Here is a 24,656-nt window from a genome sequence, read left to right on the forward strand (position 1 = left end):
GAACTTTTAAAAACCCGGTTATTTAGACAATCCTTCCAGATTATTCCACCAGCAGAATTCATGGAATTTACCAGCCTTTAAGATATCTGATCCCCACCATCTTGAATGCTTTTATTAAATGTTTACTGTTTTGTATTTTAAGTTAAAAAAAATTTTGTATATATCTATTTCTTTGTATTATTTGATGTTCACATTGATTTAACAATGTTGTTTATTTACAACACTTGATTGTTGTTTTATTTTGTTGTAAACCACCTGGAGTGGCCTTCAAAGCCAGATGGGGAGTATATGAATAAAATAAAATAAATTGCACAATGATGGTGCTGCACAAAGATTCAAGTGAAGGGGAGTTGCAGCAAGAGCCAATGGGTGCATGTTATTGGGCCCATAATGCCATCTGGTGAAAGGTAAGAGGCAGAATGCCGGTGAACTGAGGCTCGGGAACTCTTGTTTTATGAGGGCTTAGGAAAATTGCTCACATTGCCCCTCTCCAGGGCAGTTCTGCAGCTTTGTAGTATTAAAAAAAGTTGAATGACTTGCAAAACAGCATTGTAACAGATCCTGGATTTTCCCCAGCAAGAAAGGGCCAAGAACAAGGTACCACTTATTTGGTGCTTTGAGTGTACTCTGGTTTATTTATTTATTTAACTTATATGCCGCCCACTCTACCCAAAGGTCTCTGGGCGGCTTACAACAATTCCAGTTCTAGGATCCTAAAGACGTCATAGTCATGTGGAACATGGTGGCTCTCAAAAGATGCTTATCCATGGGGAACAACATCACCCAGATCTTGATTGGTCAGGCATTGTGCTACAGTTGTTTTTGTTTTGTTGTAGCATCTATCTTTCCATAGCGTACCAGAGACAATTCATTGACAAACAGCGGGTGAACTTAGTTTGCACCTTCCCCAGCTCATATTGGGATTCCTTTGGCTCAACACCCTGGGCAGCTGTCCAACTCCCAAGACCTGCCCTGGATTCAGAGTAAGAAGCAGCATGCTTTTGAATGGCAATAGCCAAAGTTCAAGGGTGCAAGTGGTCTACTGAGTTCCCCTCCTGCTTGTCAGCTTCTAGTAAGCCTCTGGCTTGCCACTGTGAGAAACAGGATACCAAGCTAAATGGGCCTTCATAAAGGGATCTTCTTGAGTTCTTAAGTAGATGCATTATCTAATTAAAAAACATTGGTTTTCTATCTTCCATCAGCCTGAGTAGTTTCACACTTTGGAATATCCTCAGGCTCTTCTTTGCCATCAGAGGCACTGCTCTGCAGCATGTATTCTTCAACATGATTATGCCTAAAATGTTTTTCTGCAGAATGACAGAAAATCTCCATTTATTTTGCCAAATGACAGTCTTCCACTTCATTAATTCTTTCATCCTGCCATGGACTTCTCCTTTTTTCCAAAGTACTTAACCCTTTCCAGGCTCCATCCTACCATCATCCCAAAGTTTCTGCAAGCTATGAATTAGTTGTCACTCACTATTTAGGCTTTATTTTGTAAAAGAAGATTTCCCTTATGCTAGGATTTGAGAAACTACCATCCCTGGGCTCACAAATTATAAGACTGACAGCAGATTTCCATTTTTTCTTTAAAAAATTGACTTCCAAAGGAGTCCAGATTTTTCTGTGCTCATATAATTGCTCTGCTGCTTATACAGTCTTCAGTAATGGGGAGTGGTGGAATTGCAGATCTCTCAAATATAAATTAATAACATTTACTGAACACACAAAGTGCTCTAAACATGTCTGGGAAATGTGGCAGTGTTGAGAAAGACATTATTTTTGTTAAATGTCATATATTTGGAAGGTTTGTTTGTTGGTGCGGAAACTTACGAAGTGCATTCCTAATAGAATATTAAGATAATTCAGAAATATTGTCCATCTTTGTAGCTTCATCAAGACGTATGACACAGAGATGAAAAAGCTACAGCAGTGGACATGAGTTGGGCAAGTCACAGGGAGTGACTTGTCCACATTCCCCAGCTTCTACTTGCCTATTACTGTTCTGTCTCTCTACAAAAAAAGAGGAAGCTATGAGATTGAGTAAATAGTGAATAACCCTTGAAGAAGGCTGAAAAGGCCAAGCAGAAACACATTGGGCTTTTTATTTGGAATAAAGTGCACACTATAGTTTTTAGATCCTGGGACTAAAGTCTCATTTAGCATAACAGCTTTGGTGGATGTACCAGTTCCTTTTTGCTTTGAATGGAAACTGTAGTCCAGCAACATCTAGAGAGCCGTATCACAGAATCATAGAAAAGTGAAGGTGGAAGGGGGCTACAAAGTCATCAAGTATAACCCCCCTCCCATGTCTCTCCTCTGTTTGATCAGAATCAAATGAAAGCCACAATGTGAAGCATGGACGTTCACCAGAACTTTCCTTCAAGTGTGATGTCAGGACTCTGAGGAAAAGAAACAAATCCCTGGGCTATGGAAACCCCTGTCTATAGGTTGTAAGAAACACAGCCCAATCCCATACACAGATGTAAAACTCCTTGGCCAAAATCTTATTGAAGAATCCTGCACGTATATGGGCCATTGCACTAGCAGTTCCACCCACTCTCCTTTCACTGTCCATTGTGCAGTGGGGTTCATGATTGCTTTCCCAAATGAAAAGTGTGGGAGACTATGACATACACCCAGCTGTAGAGGTAGAAGTGCCTGTGCATTTGTCTATTTAGGATGCACAGATCCTGGTCCCTGCATTCGCAAGGCTTAATCTCAGGGAAATATATGTAGCACAGCAGAACCACCCTATCCATGGGGATTGGTTCCAAGGCCCCATGCAGACGCTGAAAAACATGGATTAGGAAACATTTTAATAGTGAATACTATTAAATATCTATTATTTATATATTTTGCATAATATATAATGTCTGCAGCAGCCCTTTTGGGTTATATATATCTGCCTTTTGGTGATGTGTAAGTGGCCTTCCTAAAGCAGACAAGTGGATGTGAAAGTACTTCCTGAAAGTAGAGTGTTTAAACACCACTATCTAGAATAATCCACAGTACTTTTAAGCCAAAGTGCTAAGACGTGAGTGGTAATAGTCTTATTGATTTCACTGCTGAACACCACATGCCAGCAATTACATTTTCCATTTGCAATAAGATGCAAAGCTTCATTATATTTGTCTTGCTTTGCTCTTTGTGAATGAAAACAACACTCCTCTTAAAAGAGGAGGACCAGGATAATATCAGAGTTCAATAACAAGGACAATTGTTTTGTTTTTTATTTCTGTAGGATCAAACACAATAATAACAGAGGGCAGAAAATCCCTTTCCGTGTCATGTGCCCATTTTTCTGCACTCTGTTAAGTTACTGTGCATGGGTAAGAAGTGTGAGAATGTAAGAAGATTAGAAATAGCAAAAGAATCTTTTGTCTGGGGTCCTCCACTCTTCTCCAGCTTTAATGTTCATGCATGCACATAATGTAACTCACCCAACGTCCTTTAAACCAGGAAAAAGAGCCCTATGACCTGCTGGATATTGGTAGAATGCAACTTCCATCATGCCTAGTCCTTGACAAGGCGGGTGAAGCAGGTGAAAGTTGTGGACAAACAACTTCTGGAGGACCGTATATTCCCTGCTCCTATGGACAGCTGTGCATGACAACCCACCCTTCTGAGTAGCCAGCCCACCACTGAGTCTGGCTGAAGGTCACCGTAAAAAGACAAATTTCTCATTGTTATCCAGGGATGTTCTCCAGTACAGAGAGAGCTAGTAAGCAAAGTAAATCCAGTTGCTAGTGCTGAGTGGAGTAGACTGAATCAATGGGGTGTAACAGTGGCCCTTTTTACAAGTCTCACTCACCCGGTGAGTCTCCCTGAGCTGAGACTAATGCTATAGCCCAATGTTTAATGGGGGGGGGGGAGTGAAAAGCCATTTTGCAGCTATTATAAAAAATATGGAACGGAAGCTAAATCCAGCAACCATGTGTTGAGTTCTGTCTTCCCCCTTTGTAATGTCTACTTGTGGGGAAATTATTAAACTGTGGAGCTCCTGGACATGTGTTCAGTTTAACTAGAAGTTATGGAATGAAAAAAGGGGGCACAATATGAAGTTGTTGGTTTTGCTCTTTATTCTCCCCCTTTCCTCTTTTTTGTAATGTCTAGTTCTGTTAAAATCAATACATTCAGAGTTTTGGAAAATGTACAGCACTTCATATCCTTTGGTTACACAAATGACGTCTGGGGGGCTGGGAAGCTGAGCTTATGCTGTGGCTGCATTGTTCATTGCTTCTCAAACAGGCCCGATTTTCAATTAAGTCTAAAGCTTTCAGTCAACAACTATGATGCGTGCACCTGGGGAATGCCACCAGGCCTCAATAATCAATATTCAAGTTATGATGGACTGACAGCTTCATGGCTCAGTGCATGTCCCTTGATTTTTACTTCTCTTCTTGCTGCTGAACAAGGAAGAGAATCTATAGCATGAAGAAACAAACTTAATTAAGCTGAGAGATAGGGCTGAGGAATACAACCAAGCGCAAAGAGGCATGCAATACTTATACTTTATAAGACTCCCCAAACTGAGTAACTTTTCCACACACACACAATAATAATAATAACCAGAGCAGAATTTTAAAATACGATAATATATGATGTTGCTATAGATTTATGGGAGCAGACGTAGTTTGGGACAGATGTGGTTTTATTTTTATTGTACTTTTCTTTGAGGGTTGCAATTATTCCTGACAGATTTAAACCATATTTATCATCACATCCTCTTCACTTGTAATCCTGGGAACCATAGCTTTCGCTAGGGATCAGCAGCACCCAGAACGAACTGCAGCTGCTTAAATTCATAGAATGGAAGAATAGCCAGAATCAGAATTGCTCCTGCTTTGTTGGGGAAGGTTCCTTCTGGGGATGCACATCCATAACAACAGGGCCTCATCTAGTGGGTTTCAGATGGTCTCGTCGTTTAATCTGTGTGGACAAAGAGGTCAGTAAGAAATCTCTCCCCCCAATTCCTCAAGCCTTTCTGCACCTTTCATCTAGGACCCACTTGCTCATTTTCCTGACAGCCCAGGGTATCTGCAAAATGCTTCTCCAGCTATTTATTTTTTTGATTTCTATACTGCCCAACTTAGTGAAAACCACTACCCTGGGAGGTTTACACAAGAACAGTAAATACAGAAGAATAGTAGTTCCACCAACCCACCAGCTCCTACCCTGAACAAACAGAATAAAAAACATAACCAAATCCCAATCAACAAACTGTATGGCAACATATAACGCACAAATGGTGGATCATGAATTCATCTCAGGGGAGTATATTGTTAAAAGACTCTCTATACAGCTCTGCCTTCACTAGTTTTCTGGGAATTTGGAGGGAGTGGGCCTGGTGTACTTCCAGTAGAAGTCCATTCCACAGGGATGGGACCCCTACCAAAAAGTGCCCTCTTCCTAGTAGACATTCTTCTCACCTCTCTCGATTTGGCTACCCTCAGTAGTGAGGCCTTGGAGGACTGGATGAAATGGGTAGGTGTTCTTTGAGGGGTATGGTCTGACAGGGATCAAGGTCCAAAACTATTAAGGACTTTGTATGTCAAAACCAACACTGAAATAAAGGGGAACCATGTGGTCAATCCAAAAAAGAAACAAACAACTAAATGCACACTCGTATAGCCTGATGAAGTGGTCTTTAATCCACAAAAGCTCGCATATTGTATGATGATTTTTAAAGTGGTCTATAAAGGTATCACCTATTTTCCCAAAACCAACACTTTGAATCTGGCATGGAAGGTAATAAGGAGCCAGTGCAAGTGAGTCAGGATTGAGGAGATATGGTCACCTGGCTGCAAGAGATTAGCCTGGCTGCTGCATTTTTTCCCCTGTCAGCTTTCTTTACTGTTCAGCTTTCACAACTATACAGGGTTATAAGGAATACAAGAGTGAGAATGAACTTGGTCTCATTCTCTAGTGGCACACCCTTGCATGTGGCAATCTTTTCTAATCCCTTCATTGCTACCCTTCCTAGTCTCAGTTTTCTTCTGATTTCTTAGCTGCTGTCTATATTTAGATTGCTGATTGAACCAAAGTATACAAAATGCCACTGCTACCCAGTAGCTGCTTTGGAAAGGGTGGATGCATCTTAGTCTTGTGTCTCTTGTGATGATTCTGGTTTGGGGGACCTACAAGGGTCCAGGGAACCTGGTCTTCAGAGGGCATTGCTCACAGCTTCACTGTCACTCTCAAAGCCTTTCACTATGTTAAGGTGAGCTTCCATGAAAAAGCAGATATCATTAGCAGTACCCATGGCAGTATATCAAAAGCTGTGCTGTTCTTCTCATATTATTCTCATATAGTTGACTCATACAGTGCTTGATTGTAGAATGCCCAAAGATTCTTCACTTTGAATTCAAGGCCCTCCCAGAACTTGGAAAAGTTAATTTTGGGGGATTGGCGGACTTCATTACCAATTCCCAAAAGTGACTTTTCCAAATTCCGGGAAAGTGTTGAATTCAAAGTGAGGAGTCTCAAACCCAAAGTGGGTTTTCTGCAGTCAAGTGCTGTGTAAGGAAAGCATATGGGGACAGCATGAGAACAACACCGCTTTTGATAAATTGCCATGGAAGCAACAGATTTGTGCTTGTTACCAGTTCATGGACACATGAGACAGATTTTCTTGTGCTTTTTTGGTGGCTGAATGATCAGTGATAGCTTTCTTGCACAAGTCATCAGAAAGCTGCACTCTGGACACTTGTCTTTAATTGCATTTGGTTGCCACCAACTTCTGTCAACTGTTCTCTTTGCTACAGCCAAAGGAGTATGGTTGGTTGGAGACACCTCCATCCATAAATATACATGCTAAAGAACAGGAAAAGAGGTCCAACCCACCCCCACGCTCCAGTGACTTTTAGACAACATTCAACTGGTTTTTTTGTGCCTTCCAGTCTGTCTTTTTATTATGCATATCAAATAACCTCTTGGTTTTTGATGACATTTGTTAATTCTTTTCCAGCAGATAAAAAATGCTGCACTGATTGACTTTAGTATTTCTGACCCCAATGGAACGTTGATGTATTGTTGAGTATGAACATGCTGTGTGTCCACAGGAGTATTTGCAGATGCAGAAGGAACAAACATTGGGAATGCCAAACAGCCAAACAAAGCCAAAAGTATATGTTCATATGTTTTGGAATATACAACAAGCTAGCCGTGGGGTTCTTCACAGAAGCATTTTCCCCCATTTTCATTTGCTGCTTATTTGAGTGAGTCTATGCATTAAGTACTTTTATCAGATGACAGCATCTCCTTGATCTACTGTCACTGACATCCCACTTGATTTTTAGGTTATATTTTCTTGCAATGTTCTCAGTGTGTTTGTTCTGTCTTTATAGAGTAGGCCTTTGTGCACAAATGATGGTCAAAACCATAATGCATAAAAGCAGCAAATATAGTCATAAACTTTAAGCAGATGACAACAAAAACTATTATTATTATTATTATTATTATTATTATTATTATTATTATTATTATTATTATTATTATTATTATTATTATTATTATTATTATTATTATTATTATTATTATTATTATCCCACCCATCTGGTATAATTATACCACTCTGAGCGGCTGACAACAGAACTTCTTTCTATCTCTCTGTCTGTCTCTCTGTCTCTGTCTCTCTGTCTGTCTGTCTGTCCGTCTGTCAAAAATAAACTCAGAAGGGACTAAAATGTCCCCAGTTACATAGAAAGGGACAATTTTAGAGGAAACTTTAGAAGAATCTAAAATACACCCCTACCAATAAGACAGTTTTAAAGAAAGTTATAGTGCTTTGATTTTCATGCATATCTATAAAAGAGACCAAAAAATCAAGGATTTTATTTTCCCAAAGAAAATCAGTGAGAGATGCGAAGATTTGGATCTCTGGGGTTTGAAGCAAATTCAGGTCCAAATGTGATCAAATCTATGTGAACCACATCAGGCTTGAATTTGCATTTCAGAATCAAATCTCAATTGCATCAGAGAATCCTTGTACAGCCCTGTTACAAACATACGCTTACTGTTGATGGAGAACCATGGATTAATTCTTCAGGTAATTCTGACTCTTTGAGAAACTCCTAACGATCTCGCTAGAAGTAATGGGTGGCATATTTTCACTTTCTCAAACAGAACACTTCACGACTTTAGTAGACAGCAAGCTATGTAGGCGGTAGGGTTTCAGATTGCAATGGTCTTCCACTTACCCTTTGTTTGGCAGTGAGACAAGTTGGGTTTCATCTCAGGACTCGTAGCAACTTCTCTGCATTATATTTCCATGATAAAACATTATAAGATATTTTCTATCCTTGTATATTATGTTGCATAGGACAAAATGGTACTCCAATAAGAAAAATATAAATTTAATGAGATAATTTTGTCCCATTGTTTTTTGTCAATAAAATAAATTTGTACATGGCAGGCAGCTGATGTCATCATTCAAAACTCTTCCAATGACAATGTCATAAAATAATTACTTGGACTGGTTCTTCAAAAACAAACAAACAAAAACATGAAATTTGGGGCTCTAAAATGTCCTATCTATCTGAGTGAGAATTAATGTGTATCGTATATGGCATTCCAATTTTCTATGGCCTATATTTTACTTCTTAAGATGAACATAACGGGTTTCATGTATTCAAAACATATGTGGACATACCTAAAAAACACTATATAAATGTCACTTTTAATGGAGTTAGCTCAGAAGTGAAGTGCCCTTAGGGAAACACATATACTTGTCATCTATTGTGAAATTCCATCAAACTTGAAATTCCATTTAGAAAAAAAAATCACAGTTGGTTTAATCATCTCAAAGAGATCTTAATAAAAAAAATAACAAAAGCATTTTTATTTTTTTATTTTCTTGAAAGAACATTCACTTAACAGTCTGGGAGAAATGTGTCACTGAGAATTAAGCATTTAGTTCAGTCATTTCCGACTCTAGGGCATGGTGCTCATCCCTGTTTCCAAGCCATAGAGCCAGTGTTTGTCCAAAGACAGTGTCCATGATCACAACCAGCGCGACTAGACACAGAACGCCGTTACCTTCTCACCGAGGTGGTACCTATTTATCTACTTGTATTTTTACATACTTTTGAACTGCTAGGTTGACAGGAGCTGGGACAAGCGATGGGAGCTTACTCCGTTGCATGGATTCGATCTTACGACAATTGGTCTTCTGACCTTGCAGCACAGAGGCTTCTGCAGTTTAATCCGCAGCACCACCATGTCCCTAAAGATTTTAGGAACACATAATCGAGAACATTTTGGATGTCCTTCAGCTTAATAAGTGCAAAATGTACTTTAAGCTTTTAACATATTCCCAAAGCACAATTATTTTACCTTTTCAGTAGCAATGTTAGACAGATGTAAGCCAGACTAAGATCTAATACTCTGTAGGGATGAAATTTTGCTATTTTAATCTGTTATATTTTAAGAACAGAATAGGCTTCCTTGTGTATTTTAATAGCAGGTTTTTGAGATCCCAAATGTGTAGAGGATTTCATTATATTGTTTGGTCCTTCGATGACACCCAACTTGATTATATATGGTGGGAGACTGGAGTTTCCTCTGCACCTGACATTGGCAGGAATGCTATTAGTGGTCTCTCTCTCTCTTTCTCTCTCTCTCTCTCTCTCTTTTTTTTTTTTTGCAATATATCCTGGTTGCAGAATCAAGACCATCACTAGATATGTTGCTGAGAACTCCTCACTGCCCCAGTACCTCCTCAGTGAGCCTCAACTGGCTGGAGCAAGTTACATAAACCTTAAACAACAATGGGATTCTGTCCATGTATTATTGTTGGTTTTCAGGATAATGATTACTGTTGTCCTCCCACCTCCCCCATATTGTTTCTCTGAGTCTTGTATTTGAGGCTTTTGTTCATTTTTACATTTTAAAGTGTATCTTTTTTAAAATAAAAAATAAAAAAGTAAAACACATTTGCAACATGTTATATGTTTATGAATGTGGGATATTATGTGGTCCCCAATTCAATATGTCTTTCTTCACTGTCTGTCTTTTACGTAAAATGGCTAATTTGACCTTGGCTGAGCACAAGGTCTGCACAACCTTTCTGTTGTGGTATCTCTAAGGCTCTCTTACAACACCACATTTCAAATGAGTTGATTCCCCCGCCCCCAAATTTTCTTTACTGTCTTTCATATAGTATGGAAGATTTTGACGGTTTCCAGCGACAATCTTTGCTAACTCCAAGCCCCTGCTCCTCCCTTTCTTCCTCAGTTTGCCTACTCCAAGGAAAGGGTTTGGCTCACATCTTTGCTTCATGATTTCATCAAGTCCAAATCCACCCTTCAAAATATTTTCTCACAGAAAAACTGCAACCATATTCTAGTTATTCTTGGTTCTACCACCTTATAGCAAACTTAGATCATATGACTACCTTCTGTGATCTTCTTGAACTCATCCAAACAAAAAGCAATTAGGAGGGGTGTTTTTCAACCAGTTCTCTACCAAGATGTTGGCTGCGTTTTTCTCCAAAGGATTTCCACTCATCTTTTGAAATAGAAAAGGGAACCTGGGAGTTAGCAAAGATTGCCGTATGAAAAATGAGTAAATTGGAGCTATTCTCCCTTGCACATATAATGAGAATGCAGAACTGATTGAAAAAGACAAAATTGTTAGAGAAAGTGATGTAGGGGGAGGGGGAAAAGAGAAAGACCTATCATGAGGTGGATTGACTCAAGAAATGAATCCACTGTTGTTAGTCTGCAAAACCTGAGCAGAACTTATTGGACAAGACAATACAGTACTGCTAAGAAGAGGGAGGTGGTAGAAAGATAAAACACAACAGGATATGTTATTGATTTTTAAGATCTGAGCAGAGCCATTAGTGATAGGACATTCTGGAGGTTATTAATTTATGGAGTCACCACATGTCAGAAATGACTTGAGGGCACAGAACATCTTTGGAGATTTTTTTTATATTGCCAATTGATTGTATAGTGACAAGAGGGGTGAAATGAAGAGTGTGACAGGATATTGGCACCAAAGGTCCACTAACAGGAAGTAAGACTATCCTCAGCCACAAAGCAAAAATGGTAATTTCACAGCCTAAACAAGTTAGGTTCTGAATATTTGTTCTATACTCTTTTTATAATAATTTTTAAAATATATTTTAAATATCTGATAGTAATAATTCTTGAACTGCAGAGCTGGAAGGGACCCTACAGGTCACTGAGGCCAGGTGCTTGTCAAGGAGGCACAGTGGGGAATTGAACTGCCAACCTCGGGCTCCAATACCTGAACCACTGAGCTATCCAGAAGTTCTGTATTTTAATTATTTTTAATATTATTTTTGTGTTTCAATTTTTACAACTAGACAGAGAATCCCTTTGCAAGCATGATATTGATAAGCTTGTTTGCCCAGGAAGGAGTTAAAAGATAAAACATTTGTTCTAAGAGTCAGATAATTAGGTCCTGATTGAAAGGGTCAAAAGTTCACATTGCTCCAGATGTGTAGCTGATTTCCCCTTTGAAAACTTGTGTGAGGAGACTCTTTGATTTCAAAATTTCTCACATTATATTTACTAAAGATACATGGCAAAATATCCCTATTTCTGGAAGACTGTTACTCCATTACTTTCTTTGAAGCAAACCTGTTTTCCCTCTTTAAAGAAAACCTAATTTTTCAATCTGTTTCAGCGACCTTCCCTCCAGATATCTCCCTCCCTGCCTATCAATTAATACAATGCTTCATTCTGCAAAGCTCCCCTTAGCTAGCTTGTACCATGCTCAGTCTTATGACAAAATGCCTGTTTTTCCCTTTTAAAAGGCCTTTTTGAGGATCAATCTTTCAGCCCCTGCAGTTTGGATTCTTTCCAAATAAAAAAACAGATGCATTCAACCATTCTCTTTCAAGATAAGAAAGATTTGTCTTTTCAGTTTATGTGATTTGTTTTAAATGTGGGGTCATTTGGGTCTGCCTCTGGGGGAGACAAAACAGTTTTATTTTTTGGAAAATTATAAATCATTGTTCAAACCCCCCAAAATTTGGCACAGAGCAAGAGCGGATTGTCTGCTACAATTTTGCCAAATTTGGTGCTGATCTGAAACCCAGTTTCAAAGTTATAATTTTTATTTTGTTCTGCCTCAATTTTTATAACTGCCTTGTGGAATGTTGATCTTCTCTGCTGCCCAATAACATAGTGTTACATACAGCACTGATGGTACCTGTCTGTCATGGGTTTGGAGGGAAAGTTCCATCCTATGGGGAGTGGAAGGCAGGACATCAGGGGGAGGAGCTGTACCGTATATATATTTGGAGCTTGTGTGGAGAGTGAGGAGTGGGAGTCTGTGTGTCAGACTGAGTACAACTGTGTGTCAGTTAGTACATACCTGATAGGTTCAGGTTTCTTTATAGGTAGCCAGAACTGATAGGTTCAGGGTCTGTGCTTTACTTTAAAGGGTTCTGTGGGAACCAAACTGTTATATGTATATGTTTGGGACTTTGCCACATTACAGTATCTTATTTACTTGATCTTTTTATTTACCCTGTTTGTTATTTAAATAAACCTTGTTCTTTTGTTTGTTAAAAATCCATTCCTGGTCTGTGTGACTTCTTATAGGGAATAGTTGGTGGCAGCATAATTAAAGGGTGATATACTCCAGTAGGTCTGGGGTTGTCACATTGATTGGTGTCCAGCGTGTGGGATACGACTAGTCCGGTTGTCCAGTGGTCCAGCAAAGCCTTGGCAAGTGTGCCCAGAGCAAGGGGGGTCTAGTCAGGGAAAATCTGAGAGCGCGTAGGTAATCTTCTAGGCTTACCTCACGGGGAGGTAGGCTAGTGGAAGAACGTGCACACTCAGATTGGGGACTAGATTAGGGAGCTCTGAGGCAACCCGTTTTGGCGGGAAAGAGCTGAGGCAAAGCTGTGTGAAGTAACAGTGATCTAGCCTGTCTGCTGAGAGGCCTAGCAGAGGGGGTGGATTCTGCCTGGCAACAGTTGCAAGTTAGTGCTGAAGGAACAGCAGCAATCTATAGAAGGCTGTTTCTGAGGCAAAAGGGAAAAAGTCGTCGCTTTATTTTGAGGCTTGACTTTTGAAGGCAGCCTGTTCTGGGGGTGGGGATTATGCCCTTGACTCGAAGCCAAATGGCAGAAATGGGTGAAGTGAGAGAACCACAGGTAGACCAAGGTTCTGAGGAGGAATTTGGCTCAGTGCAGGATGAGAGCACGGGAGAACAGAACCCAGAACTCAGAAAAATGCTCCTAGCCCAACAGCATGAACTGAGGGTGAGGGAAATGGAGGAAAGATTAGAGAGAGAAAGAATGGCGTTTGAAAGGGAAAAGGAAGAGAAACAGGAAAGGGAAAGAGAGAAACAAAGGCAATTTGAAATGAAGGAAAGGGAAAGAGAGAAACAAAGACAATTTGAATTAGAGAGAGAGAGAATGGAAAGAGAAGAAAGATTGGAGAGAGAGAGAATGGCGTTTGAGTTAAGAAAATTGGAAATGATGAATCAGAATAATAATAACAATAGAGATTCTGAGGTGGGCCAATTGTCTAAAACTGACCTGAAGAAATTCCCTGTGTACAACAAGGGAGATTGCCCTGAGGTGTTCTTTTCCCTCGTGGAAAGAGCGTTTGTGGACTTCTCAGTAAGGGAAACTGAGAAGATGACCATTATGCGATCTTTGATCAGTGGCAGCCTGGCAGAAGTCTATGCAGGGATGCCAGTGGAACTGCTGAAAGATTTCGCTGAGTTTAAAAAACTGGTGTTTGCCAGACATGGGATAACTGCTGAACAGCTGAGGCAAAAATTCAGGTCACTCACAAAGAAACCAGAGCAGACTTTTACCCAAGTGGGGGCCCAACTGGTGAGGTTGCTAGAGAAATGGCTGTCTCAGGAGGGGACAGAGACCTTCCAGCAGCTCAAAGACCTGATAGCGCTGGAACAGTTTTATTCAGTCCTGCATGAGGAACTGAAGTTCCAGGTGAGGGAGAGGAAACCGAAATCTGTGACAGAGGCGGCAGAGATCGCAGATTTTATTTACCAAATAAGAAAGCCCTTAGGTGCTGAGGGGAAATCTGTAGGTAAACCCAAAGAAACCTACAGCAAGTACTCTCAGGGACCAGGGAAAAACCAGCAAGGGGGGGGCATGTTGAAGGGAAGCCCTCAGACATGAAACCACCAAGACCTCAGATTTTGGAGGGAAAACCAAAACCAGATGAGAAAGACTCAAAATGCAGCAGAAAATGTTATTTCTGTCAAGGAAAGGGCCATCTAATCTCAGAGTGTGAGAAATTAAAGCAGCTAAAGGGAAATTTGCCTCATGATTTGAGAGGAACCAAGCCAAAAGCTGTGTTCTTTGTCCAGACAGAGCAAAGCTCCTTGCCATTGAGGGAGCCTGTTACCATGGCTACTCAATCTGGAACAGTTACATCTGCTGATCAGGCTGGGGAAAATGGTCCTCTTGTGGAGGTCAAGCGCTGCTTACTAGTGAGAACAGATTCACAATTGTTTGAGACCGCAGGGGTGGACGTAGGAATACTTGACCATCAGTATAGGGGGCTGAGGGATACTTGGTCCCAGGTGACCCTGTGCCATCCAGACATTATTCCTAGGGAGTATATAATCCCAAATAAGAGCCTAAAGGTGGCAGGGATTGAGGGACAGGTGATCTCACTGCCAGTAGCTGATGTACCTGTGAGCTTTCAAGGCTGGAGGGGAGTTTGGCGGCTAGCGATTTCATCGACTCTGCCAGTAGCCGTGCTCGTGGGAAATGACCTGGCTGAACATGTGAAACGGGTGCTAGTGATTACACGTTCACAAGCTACCACGGGGACAGTTCAGGGGGGTACTGGAGAGCCCGAGACGGAAGCAGGTGAGGGTAGCTCCGAAGCTGTGGTGGAAACCTTAACCACAGACAGCAAATTTGGCCAAGAGCAAAAGGCAGACGCCACTCTCCAAAAGTGTTTTGAACAGGTGACAGACGCCCAGCTAACACCTGAAACCCCAGCGAGATTTCGTGAGAAAAAGGGAATTTTATATAGAGAGACCCTAATGAATATCTCAAAAGGGGGAGATGGGATCAGAAGTCAGCTAGTGGTACCTAAAAAGTATCGCCCCATGATCTTACAAAGGGGGCACTCTGACATGTTTGCTGCGCACTTAGGAGTGAACAAAACACAGCAGAGAATCACACAAAATTTTTACTGGCCTGAAATAGGGAAGCAGATCAAGGAGTTCTGTAAACAACGTGATGTGTGTCAGAGGCAGGGGAAAAACCGTGACAGGACCAAAGCGAAGTTGTGCCCTTTGCCTGTGATTGACACCCCGTTCAAATGTATAGGAGTGGATATTGTGGGACCTTTGCCCAAGGCCACAAAGAGGGGGAACCGGTTCATCCTCACCATTGTGGACCATGCCACGAGGTACCCCGAAGCCATTCCCTTGACTAACATTGAAACTAACACAGTGGCAGATGCCTTGGTGGGGTATATGTCCAGGATGGGATTTGCCTCAGAAATAATCACAGATTTGGGCACATCGTTTACATCGAAGCTCATGAAACGGTTATGGCAAATCTGTGGAATTAAACACAAGGAAACCACTGCCTATCACCCCGAAAGTAATGGGTTAACGGAGAAGTTCAATGGGACTCTGATGCGCATGATTAGGGCTTACTTGGCAGAGAATCCAAACAATTGGGACCAGAAGCTGCAATCCCTTTTGTTTGCTTGTCGATCAGTGCCCCAAGCCAGTACCGGGTTCAGTCCGTTTGAACTTTTGTTTGGGAGAAGGGTGAAAGGTCCACTTGATTTAATCAAGCAGAATTGGGAGCAGATCACCCAGGATGACCCACAAGACATTGTGACATATATAGACTCTTTAATGAATGACCTAAAGAGAAACCTAGAGCTAGCAGCAGAAAACCTGCAAGCTCAGAAGGTCAGACAGAAAACCTGGTATGACCAGAAAGCCAGGGAGAGGCACTTTAACCCAGGGGAGGAAGTGCTTTGGCCTAGGCCCTGCAAAGAGAACAAACTGCAGCTGGGTAGCCCAGAAATAAAATACTTGGGTCACATAGTAGGGGGAGGAGTGATCAAACCCCTAGAGGCCAAGATAGAAGCCGTTCGTGATTGGCTCAGACCCAACACCAAGAAAAAAGTCAAATCATTTCTTGGGTTGGTGGGCTACTACAGAAAGTTCATCCCGAGGTTTAGCGAGATAGCGACTCCGCTGACCGATCTGACGCGGAAGAAGACTGATGACTGCATCCCGTGGACCAGCGACTGTGAGGAAGCGTTCTGGAGGTTGAAGGAGGCGCTCATCAATTATCCAGTGCTGCGTGCTCCAGACTTCGACCGGGAGTTCATCATCTACACCGATGCGTCTAACAGCGGGGTAGGAGCAGTTCTTTGCCAGGAGGATGAAAATGGTGACCAGCATCCAGTGTCCTACCTGAGTAGGAAACTCCAGAAAGGTGAGAGACATTTGGCAACCGTGGAAAAGGAGTGCCTGGCCATAGTATACGCGATTCAGAAGGCCAAACTTTACATCTGGGGAAGACATTTTGTTCTGTGCACTGACCACTCACCACTGCAGTGGTTAAAGACAATGAAAACCCACAATAGTAAACTTATGAGGTGGGCTTTAAACCTGCAAGATTATGACTTTGAAGTGAAGGTGGTCAGAGGGTCAATGAACTGTGTTGCTGACGCATTGCCAAGAAGAACCGAAGAATGAAGACGGCGAAGAAACCATGGACTATGTATATTTTGGTGACCAAAAGTTAAATGTACCTGTTTTTTTTTTTGAACATGCTTGGTTTGTATTAATAAAGGTGACTTAATGTATTGTAAATGTTAATGTTTAAATGCCTAATTGATATGTTTAACCTAGAGTGTAAGTATGGGATTGTATGTTATTGTATAACTGTTTTTGTGTGTTTTGATCCTGGTTGTTTTTTTGTAGAAAAGCACTTTAGCTTTCCCCCCGCAAAACAACTTATAAAGAGGGGAGGTGTTACATACAGCACTGATGGTACCTGTCTGTCATGGGTTTGGAGGGAAAGTTCCATCCTATGGGGAGTGGAAGGCGGGACATCAGGGGGAGGAGCTGTACTGTATATATATTTGGAGCTTGTGTGGAGAGTGAGGAGTGGGAGTCTGTGTGTCAGTTAGTACATACCTGATAGGTTCAGGTTTCTTTATAGGTAGCCAGAACTGATAGGTTCAGGTTTCTTTATAGGTAGCCAGAACTGATAGGTTCAGGGTCTGTGCTTTATTTTAAAGGGTTCTGTGGGAACCAAACTGTTATATGTATATGTTTGGGACTTTGCCACATTACAGTATCTTATTTACTTGATCTTTTTATTTACCCTGTTTGTTATTTAAATAAACCTTGTTCTTTTGTTTGTTAAAAATCCATTCCTGGTCTGTGTGACTTCTTATAGGGAATGGTTGGTGGCAGCATAATTAAAGGGTGATATACTCCAGTAGGTCTGGGGTTGTCACACATAGCTACAGTCTTGCGCAGCTATAATATAACTCCAATGTATAAATTTTATGGGAAAATGAAAAGTGACTTTGACGCAGTACTTGCTCACCTGTTGGGCTTCTCCTCCTCCATTAGCTGAACTTTCTCAGGAAACTCTCCCAATTTTGGGGCATTCCTTTGCTCTTCCCTTGAGACTATTAGATAGAGCCAGATAAAGAATTTTCACTTCTGAAGTAATTTCTGTCATTGGCATCCTTATGATTCTTCACATTTGTAACATGTAGTGGTTTAGTGGGATAAATGAGGCAATTTAGAAATCTGAAAGAATCCTGGAGTGAAAGTTGATTGCCTTTTCTTACCTCATTTTATTCCACTGAGACAGCAACTGTACGGTATCTGACTATGCTATAGATTCTTGCCTCCTTGAATTTGCCTTGTATCATGATGCTTTTGCAAACACCAAAAATGAGTGTGACACCCCCCTGCAAGTGCAGGGGTACCTCCGTCCCCTCGCACATGGAGCCCGCACCCCCCAACCGGTCTGCAGTCCAAAACAGTTGGGGACCGCTCAGCAGTGTTTAAAGGGCACACCCATGCTTTAGGGCCACTTTTCCCAACTGGTACTTTCTAGATGTATTAGATTGCAAATCTACCATCTCCAGCCAACAGTGGGATTGTGGGATTGGTACACATATGGAATAGGACAGGTCAGGGAAGTTTTAGGAGAGACAGCCATGTTAGTCTATGCTAGCAAGTCAGGCAAAAACAAAACAAAAATAAATAATAAAGAAGACAAAAATGTTGTGGCACCTTAAAGATTACCTACTATATTTTAATGTGAGTTTTTGTGGGCAAGTCTGAAGAACACAGTTTTGTTTTGTTTTTGCCTGACAGGTTAGGGAAGTCTACTTAAACTCTACAAGGACCTTTTGAAGTGGCTTGCAACAAAATATATCAATGGTATCAACCATTCCCTATCAATCTTATGTTTCTAAGCTCAGAACAGAACAGAACAAGCTTTATTGTTTAAAGCCATAGGTCACCACAATATCAACAGCAACACAAAACTGCACTGACACAATATATCTATACTGAAATACAAGATGATACTTGGTACCTGTGGTACCTGTGAGGACAATGAATTTGTTAGCTTTTTCAAATAGGTTTGTTTTCTTTCTTTCTTTTCTTTTTCTTTTTTCTTTTTTGGTTTTGCATCCAGATTAGATTTTTGGCCATATTAATGGTTAACATAATATGTTAAGGCTCTTTTGTTTTCAAGCTAATATTGTAATCTCTGGATGAAAGGTAAGAAATGAAAAATCAGTTTCGTGAGTCTCACAAAAGCAATGTTAGAGCCAAACTAGATTACCAGCCAAATATTCTGACACATCTATTTCCAGACTTACTTTAAGGACTGTAGTTACGGGAACCAAATGGCAAAAGCCAAATCAAATAATGCTGTTTTGTTTGCCTTTTAGTTGGAAAGGTACCTATGCTTGTTTTGACCAGAAGTGTCCATCAGTGTAAGCAACCACATCCATCAGCAAAGAACAACTACAAACCCTTAAACATGATTATAGAAATGTTTGTATTGGCTACTTTGGTTGGCTCCCCTCCCAATGAAATTTGCAGCAGGAAACTTATCGGAGGAATACATTTTTATTGGGTAGTTTTGCTCAGTAACCTTGGTGGCACCATGGTCATGAATGAAGAAATGCTCCAGTGGTGACAGGAGCTATTACAATGAACTTGCACTTGAAAAGATTCTGTTAGACAGCAGTTGAGCATTAGTGCCTTGATCTCGTGCTGTGGTAACTAGCAAAGTTGGTTGTTTAGAGTTTTGAAATTCAACCAAGCATAGAAAAGGAGAAAACTACAGAAGCAGAAAGTACATCACAGCTGAGACTTCTAGTGAAATGAAAAGAACTCTTGGAGTGTTATGAAGCTTAGACAGGAAGAACGCAGATCTTTAGTAAAGCTATAGCTTTGACATGAACTCATCAGTAGCAGGCATTTTCAGTTTCTCTGCAGAGTGGTCCTATGGATTTAATATCAAGAAGCTAGCAAGCCTATTTTTGTGCTGCTCAATTTTCTTCACTGTTCTAGTTGGCTTTTTGCACAATATTGGAAGTGTCTCTCTCCTAGTTATTTCTGCTGAATTCTAGAAAAGGTTAAGGAAATTAATTTCACTCTAGGCCAAGGCACTAGACAGGTTTGCCCTCTTTCTCCAGTTCTGTTTTGTTTGATTATTGAAATGCTTGCAAATGCAATAAGGAATGATGATTTGATTGAAGGTATGGGTGAAAAACCACTGCGTTAGTCAGGTATGATCTAAACAAAATGCCTTATGAATACACAGTGGAAGTGAAGAACAGACTTAAGGAACTAGATTTAGTGGACAGAGTGCCTGAAGAACTATGGATGGAGGCTCGTAACATTGTACAGGAGACAGCAGCAAAAACCATCCCAAAGAAAAGGAAATGCAAGAAAGCAAAGTGGCTGTCCAATGAGGCCTTACAAATTGCAGAGAAGAGAAGGGAAACAAAATGCAAGGGAGATAGGGAAAGTTACAGAAAATTAAATGCTGACTTCCAAAGAACAGCAAGGAGAGACAAGAGGGCCTCCTTAAATGAACAGTACAAAGAAATAGAGAAAAATAATAGAAAGGAAAAAAACAGAGATCTGTTCAAGAAAATTGGAGATATTAAAGGAGCAATGTATTCTCGATGACTTTCACGGCTGGGATCTGATGGTTGTTGTGGATTTTTTGGGCTCTTTGGCCGTGTTCTGAAGGTTATTCAGAACAACATTCAGAACATGGTCAAAGAGCCTGAAAAACCTACAACAACAATTAAAAGAACATTTTGTGCAAAGATGGACATGATAAAGAACAAAAATGGCAGGGACCTGACAGAAGCAGAAGACATCAAAAAGAGGTGGGAAGAATACAAAGAGGAACTATACCAGAAAGATCTGGATGTCCCGGACAACCCAGATAGTGTGAGAGTGAAATCAAGTGGGCCTTAGAAAGCATGGCTAACAACAAGGCCAGTGGAGGTGATGGCATTCCAGTAGAACTATTTAAAATCTTAAAAGATGATGCTGTTGAAGTGCTACATTCAATATGCCAGCAAGTTTGGAAAACTCAGCGGTGGCCAGTGGATTGGAAAAGATCAGTCTACATCCCAGTCCCAAAGAAGGGCAGTGCCAAAGAATGCTCCAACTACCATACAATTGCACTCATTTCACACACTAGCAAGGTTGTGGTCAAAATCCTACAAGGTAGGCTTCAGCGGTATGTGGACTGAGAACTCCCAGAATTACAAGCTGGATTTCAAAGGGGCAGAAGAACTCGAGACCAAATTACTAACATGCGCTGGATTATGGAGAAAGCCAGAAAGTTTCAGAAAAACATCTACTTCTTCTTCATTGACTATGCAAAAGTCTTTGACTGTGTGGACCACAGCAAACTATGGTGAATTTTTAAAGAAATGGGAGTGCCTGACCACCTTATCTATATGTAGGACAGGAAGCAACAGTTGGAACTGGATATGGAACAACTGATTGGTTCAAAATTGGGAAAGGATCACGACAAGACTGTATATTGTCTCTCTGTTTATTTAACTTGTATGCAGAATACATCATGCGAAAGGCAGAACTGGATGAATCCCAAGCCAGAATTAAGATAGCTGGAAGAAATATCAACAACCTCCGATATGCAGAAGATACCACTCTGATGGCAGGAAGTGAGGAGGAATTAAAGGAGCTCTTAATGAGGGTGAAAGAGGAGAGCACCAAAAATGGTCTGAAGCTCTGTGGTGCCAAGAACAAAACAAAACAGATCAATCCAGCCTGCAATAAAAAAAACAGTAGCTCCTCCCAGGCGTGGGTATGTATGGATGAGGGATGGGCTGATTCTTGATTTCATATATGTCATGGAGGTGCTGGATAGAGAAGTGAACCATCTCATTCTCAAAGTGGACTAAATAGCAGAACAAAGCTCCACCTGATCATACCTTGAAACCAGGTAGCTGAAGAAAGGCTTTTACAAGATTTTGCATTGTGGATTGCTTTTTCATCTGTCTTTTAAAAGTGTTTTTAAACTGTCCTTAAATCATGTGTCTTCTAAAGAGGAATCTGCCCAGGAGAAAAGTGGTGCAGAAATGAAAGAAATAAAATGAATGCAGAGCAGATACTACCTATCCCTCTTACATTCTTTATTGAAAAGCATTCTGGGGTCTAAGCATGTAGAATTGATCATATGATTAAAAAGAGAAAGGCGGATGCTTCAGGAAGCAGGTTTAAGGTGTTACGAATGGACAGCCACTTGTTAGTTGATGAATTTGTCACCCTAATCAAAAACAATAGCAACCATGAGAGCAGGAATTAATTAATTATTAATTATAATGGCAGAGAAGGTGAAGAGACACTTGTGAGAAGTTTTCCCTTGTGAGCCAAAATAGCATGACTGGATTGACCACTACATATAGTGAGGGAGTGAGGACATTTGCTCCTTGGTTAATTTTTGCCTGGCCACCCCAGTAGACCTCAGACCAGACGTATTTCTGAAACCTTTGCAAAGGCAGTTTGTTTCTGGAATCTGGGGATTTTAGTCTGGTGGCATTTTTTTGCTGTCTCAACTCTGCATTTTCTGTTATTGAAACTCGAGTTGAGGGAAACATGATTCAATATGTTTCACTGGACTTCTTCCCTGATCAGTGGACCTCAGAGGAAGCATTGGAAGGTTCAAAACTCTGAAAGAAGTAAATGCAATTTTTGCAAGATACAATGGTGATAATAAAAAGTAACTGCATACAAGGCAAGTTGTATTGAAATAGATGAGAAGCAAAACTTCAAGCTTTTTAAAAATCAATAAACTGAAGCTTATCTACTAGAAACCATGACTTTCTATTTTTGACTAGGAGGGGAAAAACAAACTTTTAAATGCCCAGCAAGACAAGCCTCTACACAGAACTGAGGAAATAAAAGTTTCCACAAGAAGAAACAAGTTCTGCTTCTTGGAAGTCAAAACGCAATTGGGGGCATTGCAGCAGAGAAGTAGGAAAGAGTTCATAATAATTTGGGGGACAAATTGCTTTGAGATTCTGAAATCTCTCAGGGAAACCAGAAGAAATGCTTGTTCCTCCAAAATTGATGTGGAGAGTTAAACTCCAGGAAAAAAAATCAGAGCCGCTTAAAAATAGATCAAGGGCAGAGCTTAGAATCGAGTTAAACTGGAGGATAATGATTTTCAAATGGCTTTTGGGGAAAAAAGGGAAATGAATTGTAGCAGATCCATGGTGTATGCTACCAAAAAAAGAGAGTCATAAACAATGAAAATGCTTTCTCTGTGGACATGGATTTTGGCCATATATTTGAAGAACTTTTTTTTTTCTCTTAAGGCTGTTAAATATAGTGTAAGAACTTTGGGAATCATTACAACAAACAGCAATATAATAGATTTTGGCATGTTAGGGGATTGGATGGGTGATCTATTGAACTCCACATCCTGCAGCAACTTCCCGTGGTAGAAATGTGCACAATTTATCTGAAGCTTTCTTTTCTATAAATACAACTGTGCAGGTGAGGATATTCTAGCTACAGTCATTTAGAATGTGGTACATGGTACCTTAAGAGCTCCATCGCCGGTTGCTTGTAGTAAAGTACAATCTTGTAAAGTAAGGTAGGATTTATTCCATTGATTTTCACTGCAAAAAAAGAGCGTGTTGTGACAGGATATTTCATGAAGGCCTGGTTCTCACAAACTACAGATACAATAGTAAATCTGTCTGCAAATTCTACAACTTCAGCTGCAGACTTATGTGAACTGAATATATATGTGCATTAGTGATGTTCAGCAGCCCCCTACCTGAATAAAGGCCCACAGATATGTGCTGGCACTGCCTTGTGCCCTTTTGCTGACACTCTGACCAGATCCTTGTCTGCACCCATGATGGGATTTATGCATTTCTTGATTTTTATGAGAAAACCATTTCTCATGAAATGGCTGATGACCTGAGGGTGATGCAGCATCATCAGTTTCAGGTGCCAGGCTGACAGGAAGATTTTACTTCTGCCCATCGTCACTTGTCTAGCAAGTGTACAAAAGCCTATCAGGCAGTGTGATTTGCACCATCAAAAAGAAGAAAAAAAGACAGGGATGGTGAGAGGAAGGAGAGGCACCAACACACTCAAAGCTCATACAAGAGGAAGATAGGAGGTGCTCATCAGTATGCTGATGATGCACAAGTCTATCTCTTCTTTACCACCTCTGCAGTGGAGGCCTTCAAGACATTTCAGCAATGCCTGGCTTTGATACTCGAATGGACCAGGGCGAACAGGCTCAAACTGAATCCAGACAAGATGGAGATTCTGTTCTGGGGGAGGGGGCTCTGCAAGGTTGTGGGGGGAATTATCCCTACACTGGATGGCACTGCTCTGCCATTTAGAGATCAAGTTCATAATGTGGGTGTTCTTCTTAACCCAGTTCTTTCTTGGGATTCCCAGATTGCAGTGGTTTCCAGATTAGCTTTTAATCAGCTCAGGCTTATGCCCAACTCTGCACCTATCTAGATGAGGGCTCATTCAGGGTGTGGGTGCAGGCACTGGCCATCTCCTGGATTGACTACTGTAACACTCTCTTCCCTTGAGACTGCCCAAGAGACTACAGTGGGTCTAGAATGTGGCGGCCAGACTGGTGGCTGGTGTGAGCAAATTTGATCACATCACCCCAGTGCTTCTCAGTCTTCACTAGTTGTCTGTTGTGTCTTGGATCAGGTTCAAGGTTCTGACACTCACGTTTGGGGGTTTGGGGCCACTCACATTCATGGTTTGGGACCACATTACCTGTTGGAGTGTCTTTCCCCAATGACATCTGCCTGACCCACCAGATCCTCTCAGGTCAATCTCCTCTGTATAGTCACTCTGAGAGAGGCCTGAAAGTTATCTACTAGAGGTAGGGCCTTCTCATGGCAGCACTCACATTATGGAATCAACTCCCAGAGGAACTCTGCCTGGACATCTCCCTGTATTCATTTAGGAGGCAGTTAAAAACACTACTATTCAGGGAGGCCTTCATTCATTCATTCATTCATTCATTCATTCATTCATTCAGTTTATACCCTGCCCATCTAGACCAAAGTATATTCTGGGCTGCTAACAATAAAACATAAAAATAAAAACAATATAATAAAATAGAGGCA

At 40.9% G+C, this 24,656-nt stretch overlaps 1 protein-coding gene across 1 annotated transcript; it reads left to right on the forward strand.

The window, feature by feature from the left end:
• Positions 1 to 11,754: 11,754 nt before the first annotated feature.
• Positions 11,755 to 23,404, forward strand: LOC144589428 (uncharacterized). Its single transcript, XM_078394026.1, has 3 exons — positions 11,755 to 13,338; positions 13,378 to 17,152; positions 17,188 to 23,404. The coding sequence occupies exon 2, from the start codon at positions 14,134 to 14,136 to the stop codon at positions 16,699 to 16,701; it is 2,568 nt and encodes an 855-aa protein (XP_078250152.1). The 5' UTR covers positions 11,755 to 13,338; positions 13,378 to 14,133; the 3' UTR covers positions 16,702 to 17,152; positions 17,188 to 23,404.
• The last annotated feature ends 1,252 nt before the right edge of the window (positions 23,405 to 24,656 follow it).

Source organism: Pogona vitticeps, chromosome 5, assembly GCF_051106095.1.
Source record: "Pogona vitticeps strain Pit_001003342236 chromosome 5, PviZW2.1, whole genome shotgun sequence".
Lineage (NCBI taxonomy): Eukaryota > Metazoa > Chordata > Lepidosauria > Squamata > Agamidae > Pogona > Pogona vitticeps.

What these genes read in the sequence shown, in the direction of transcription:
- LOC144589428 (XM_078394026.1), top strand. Translation starts at nt 14,134, where the DNA reads ATGAAACCACCAAGACCTCAGATTTTGGAGGGAAAACCAAAACCAGAT.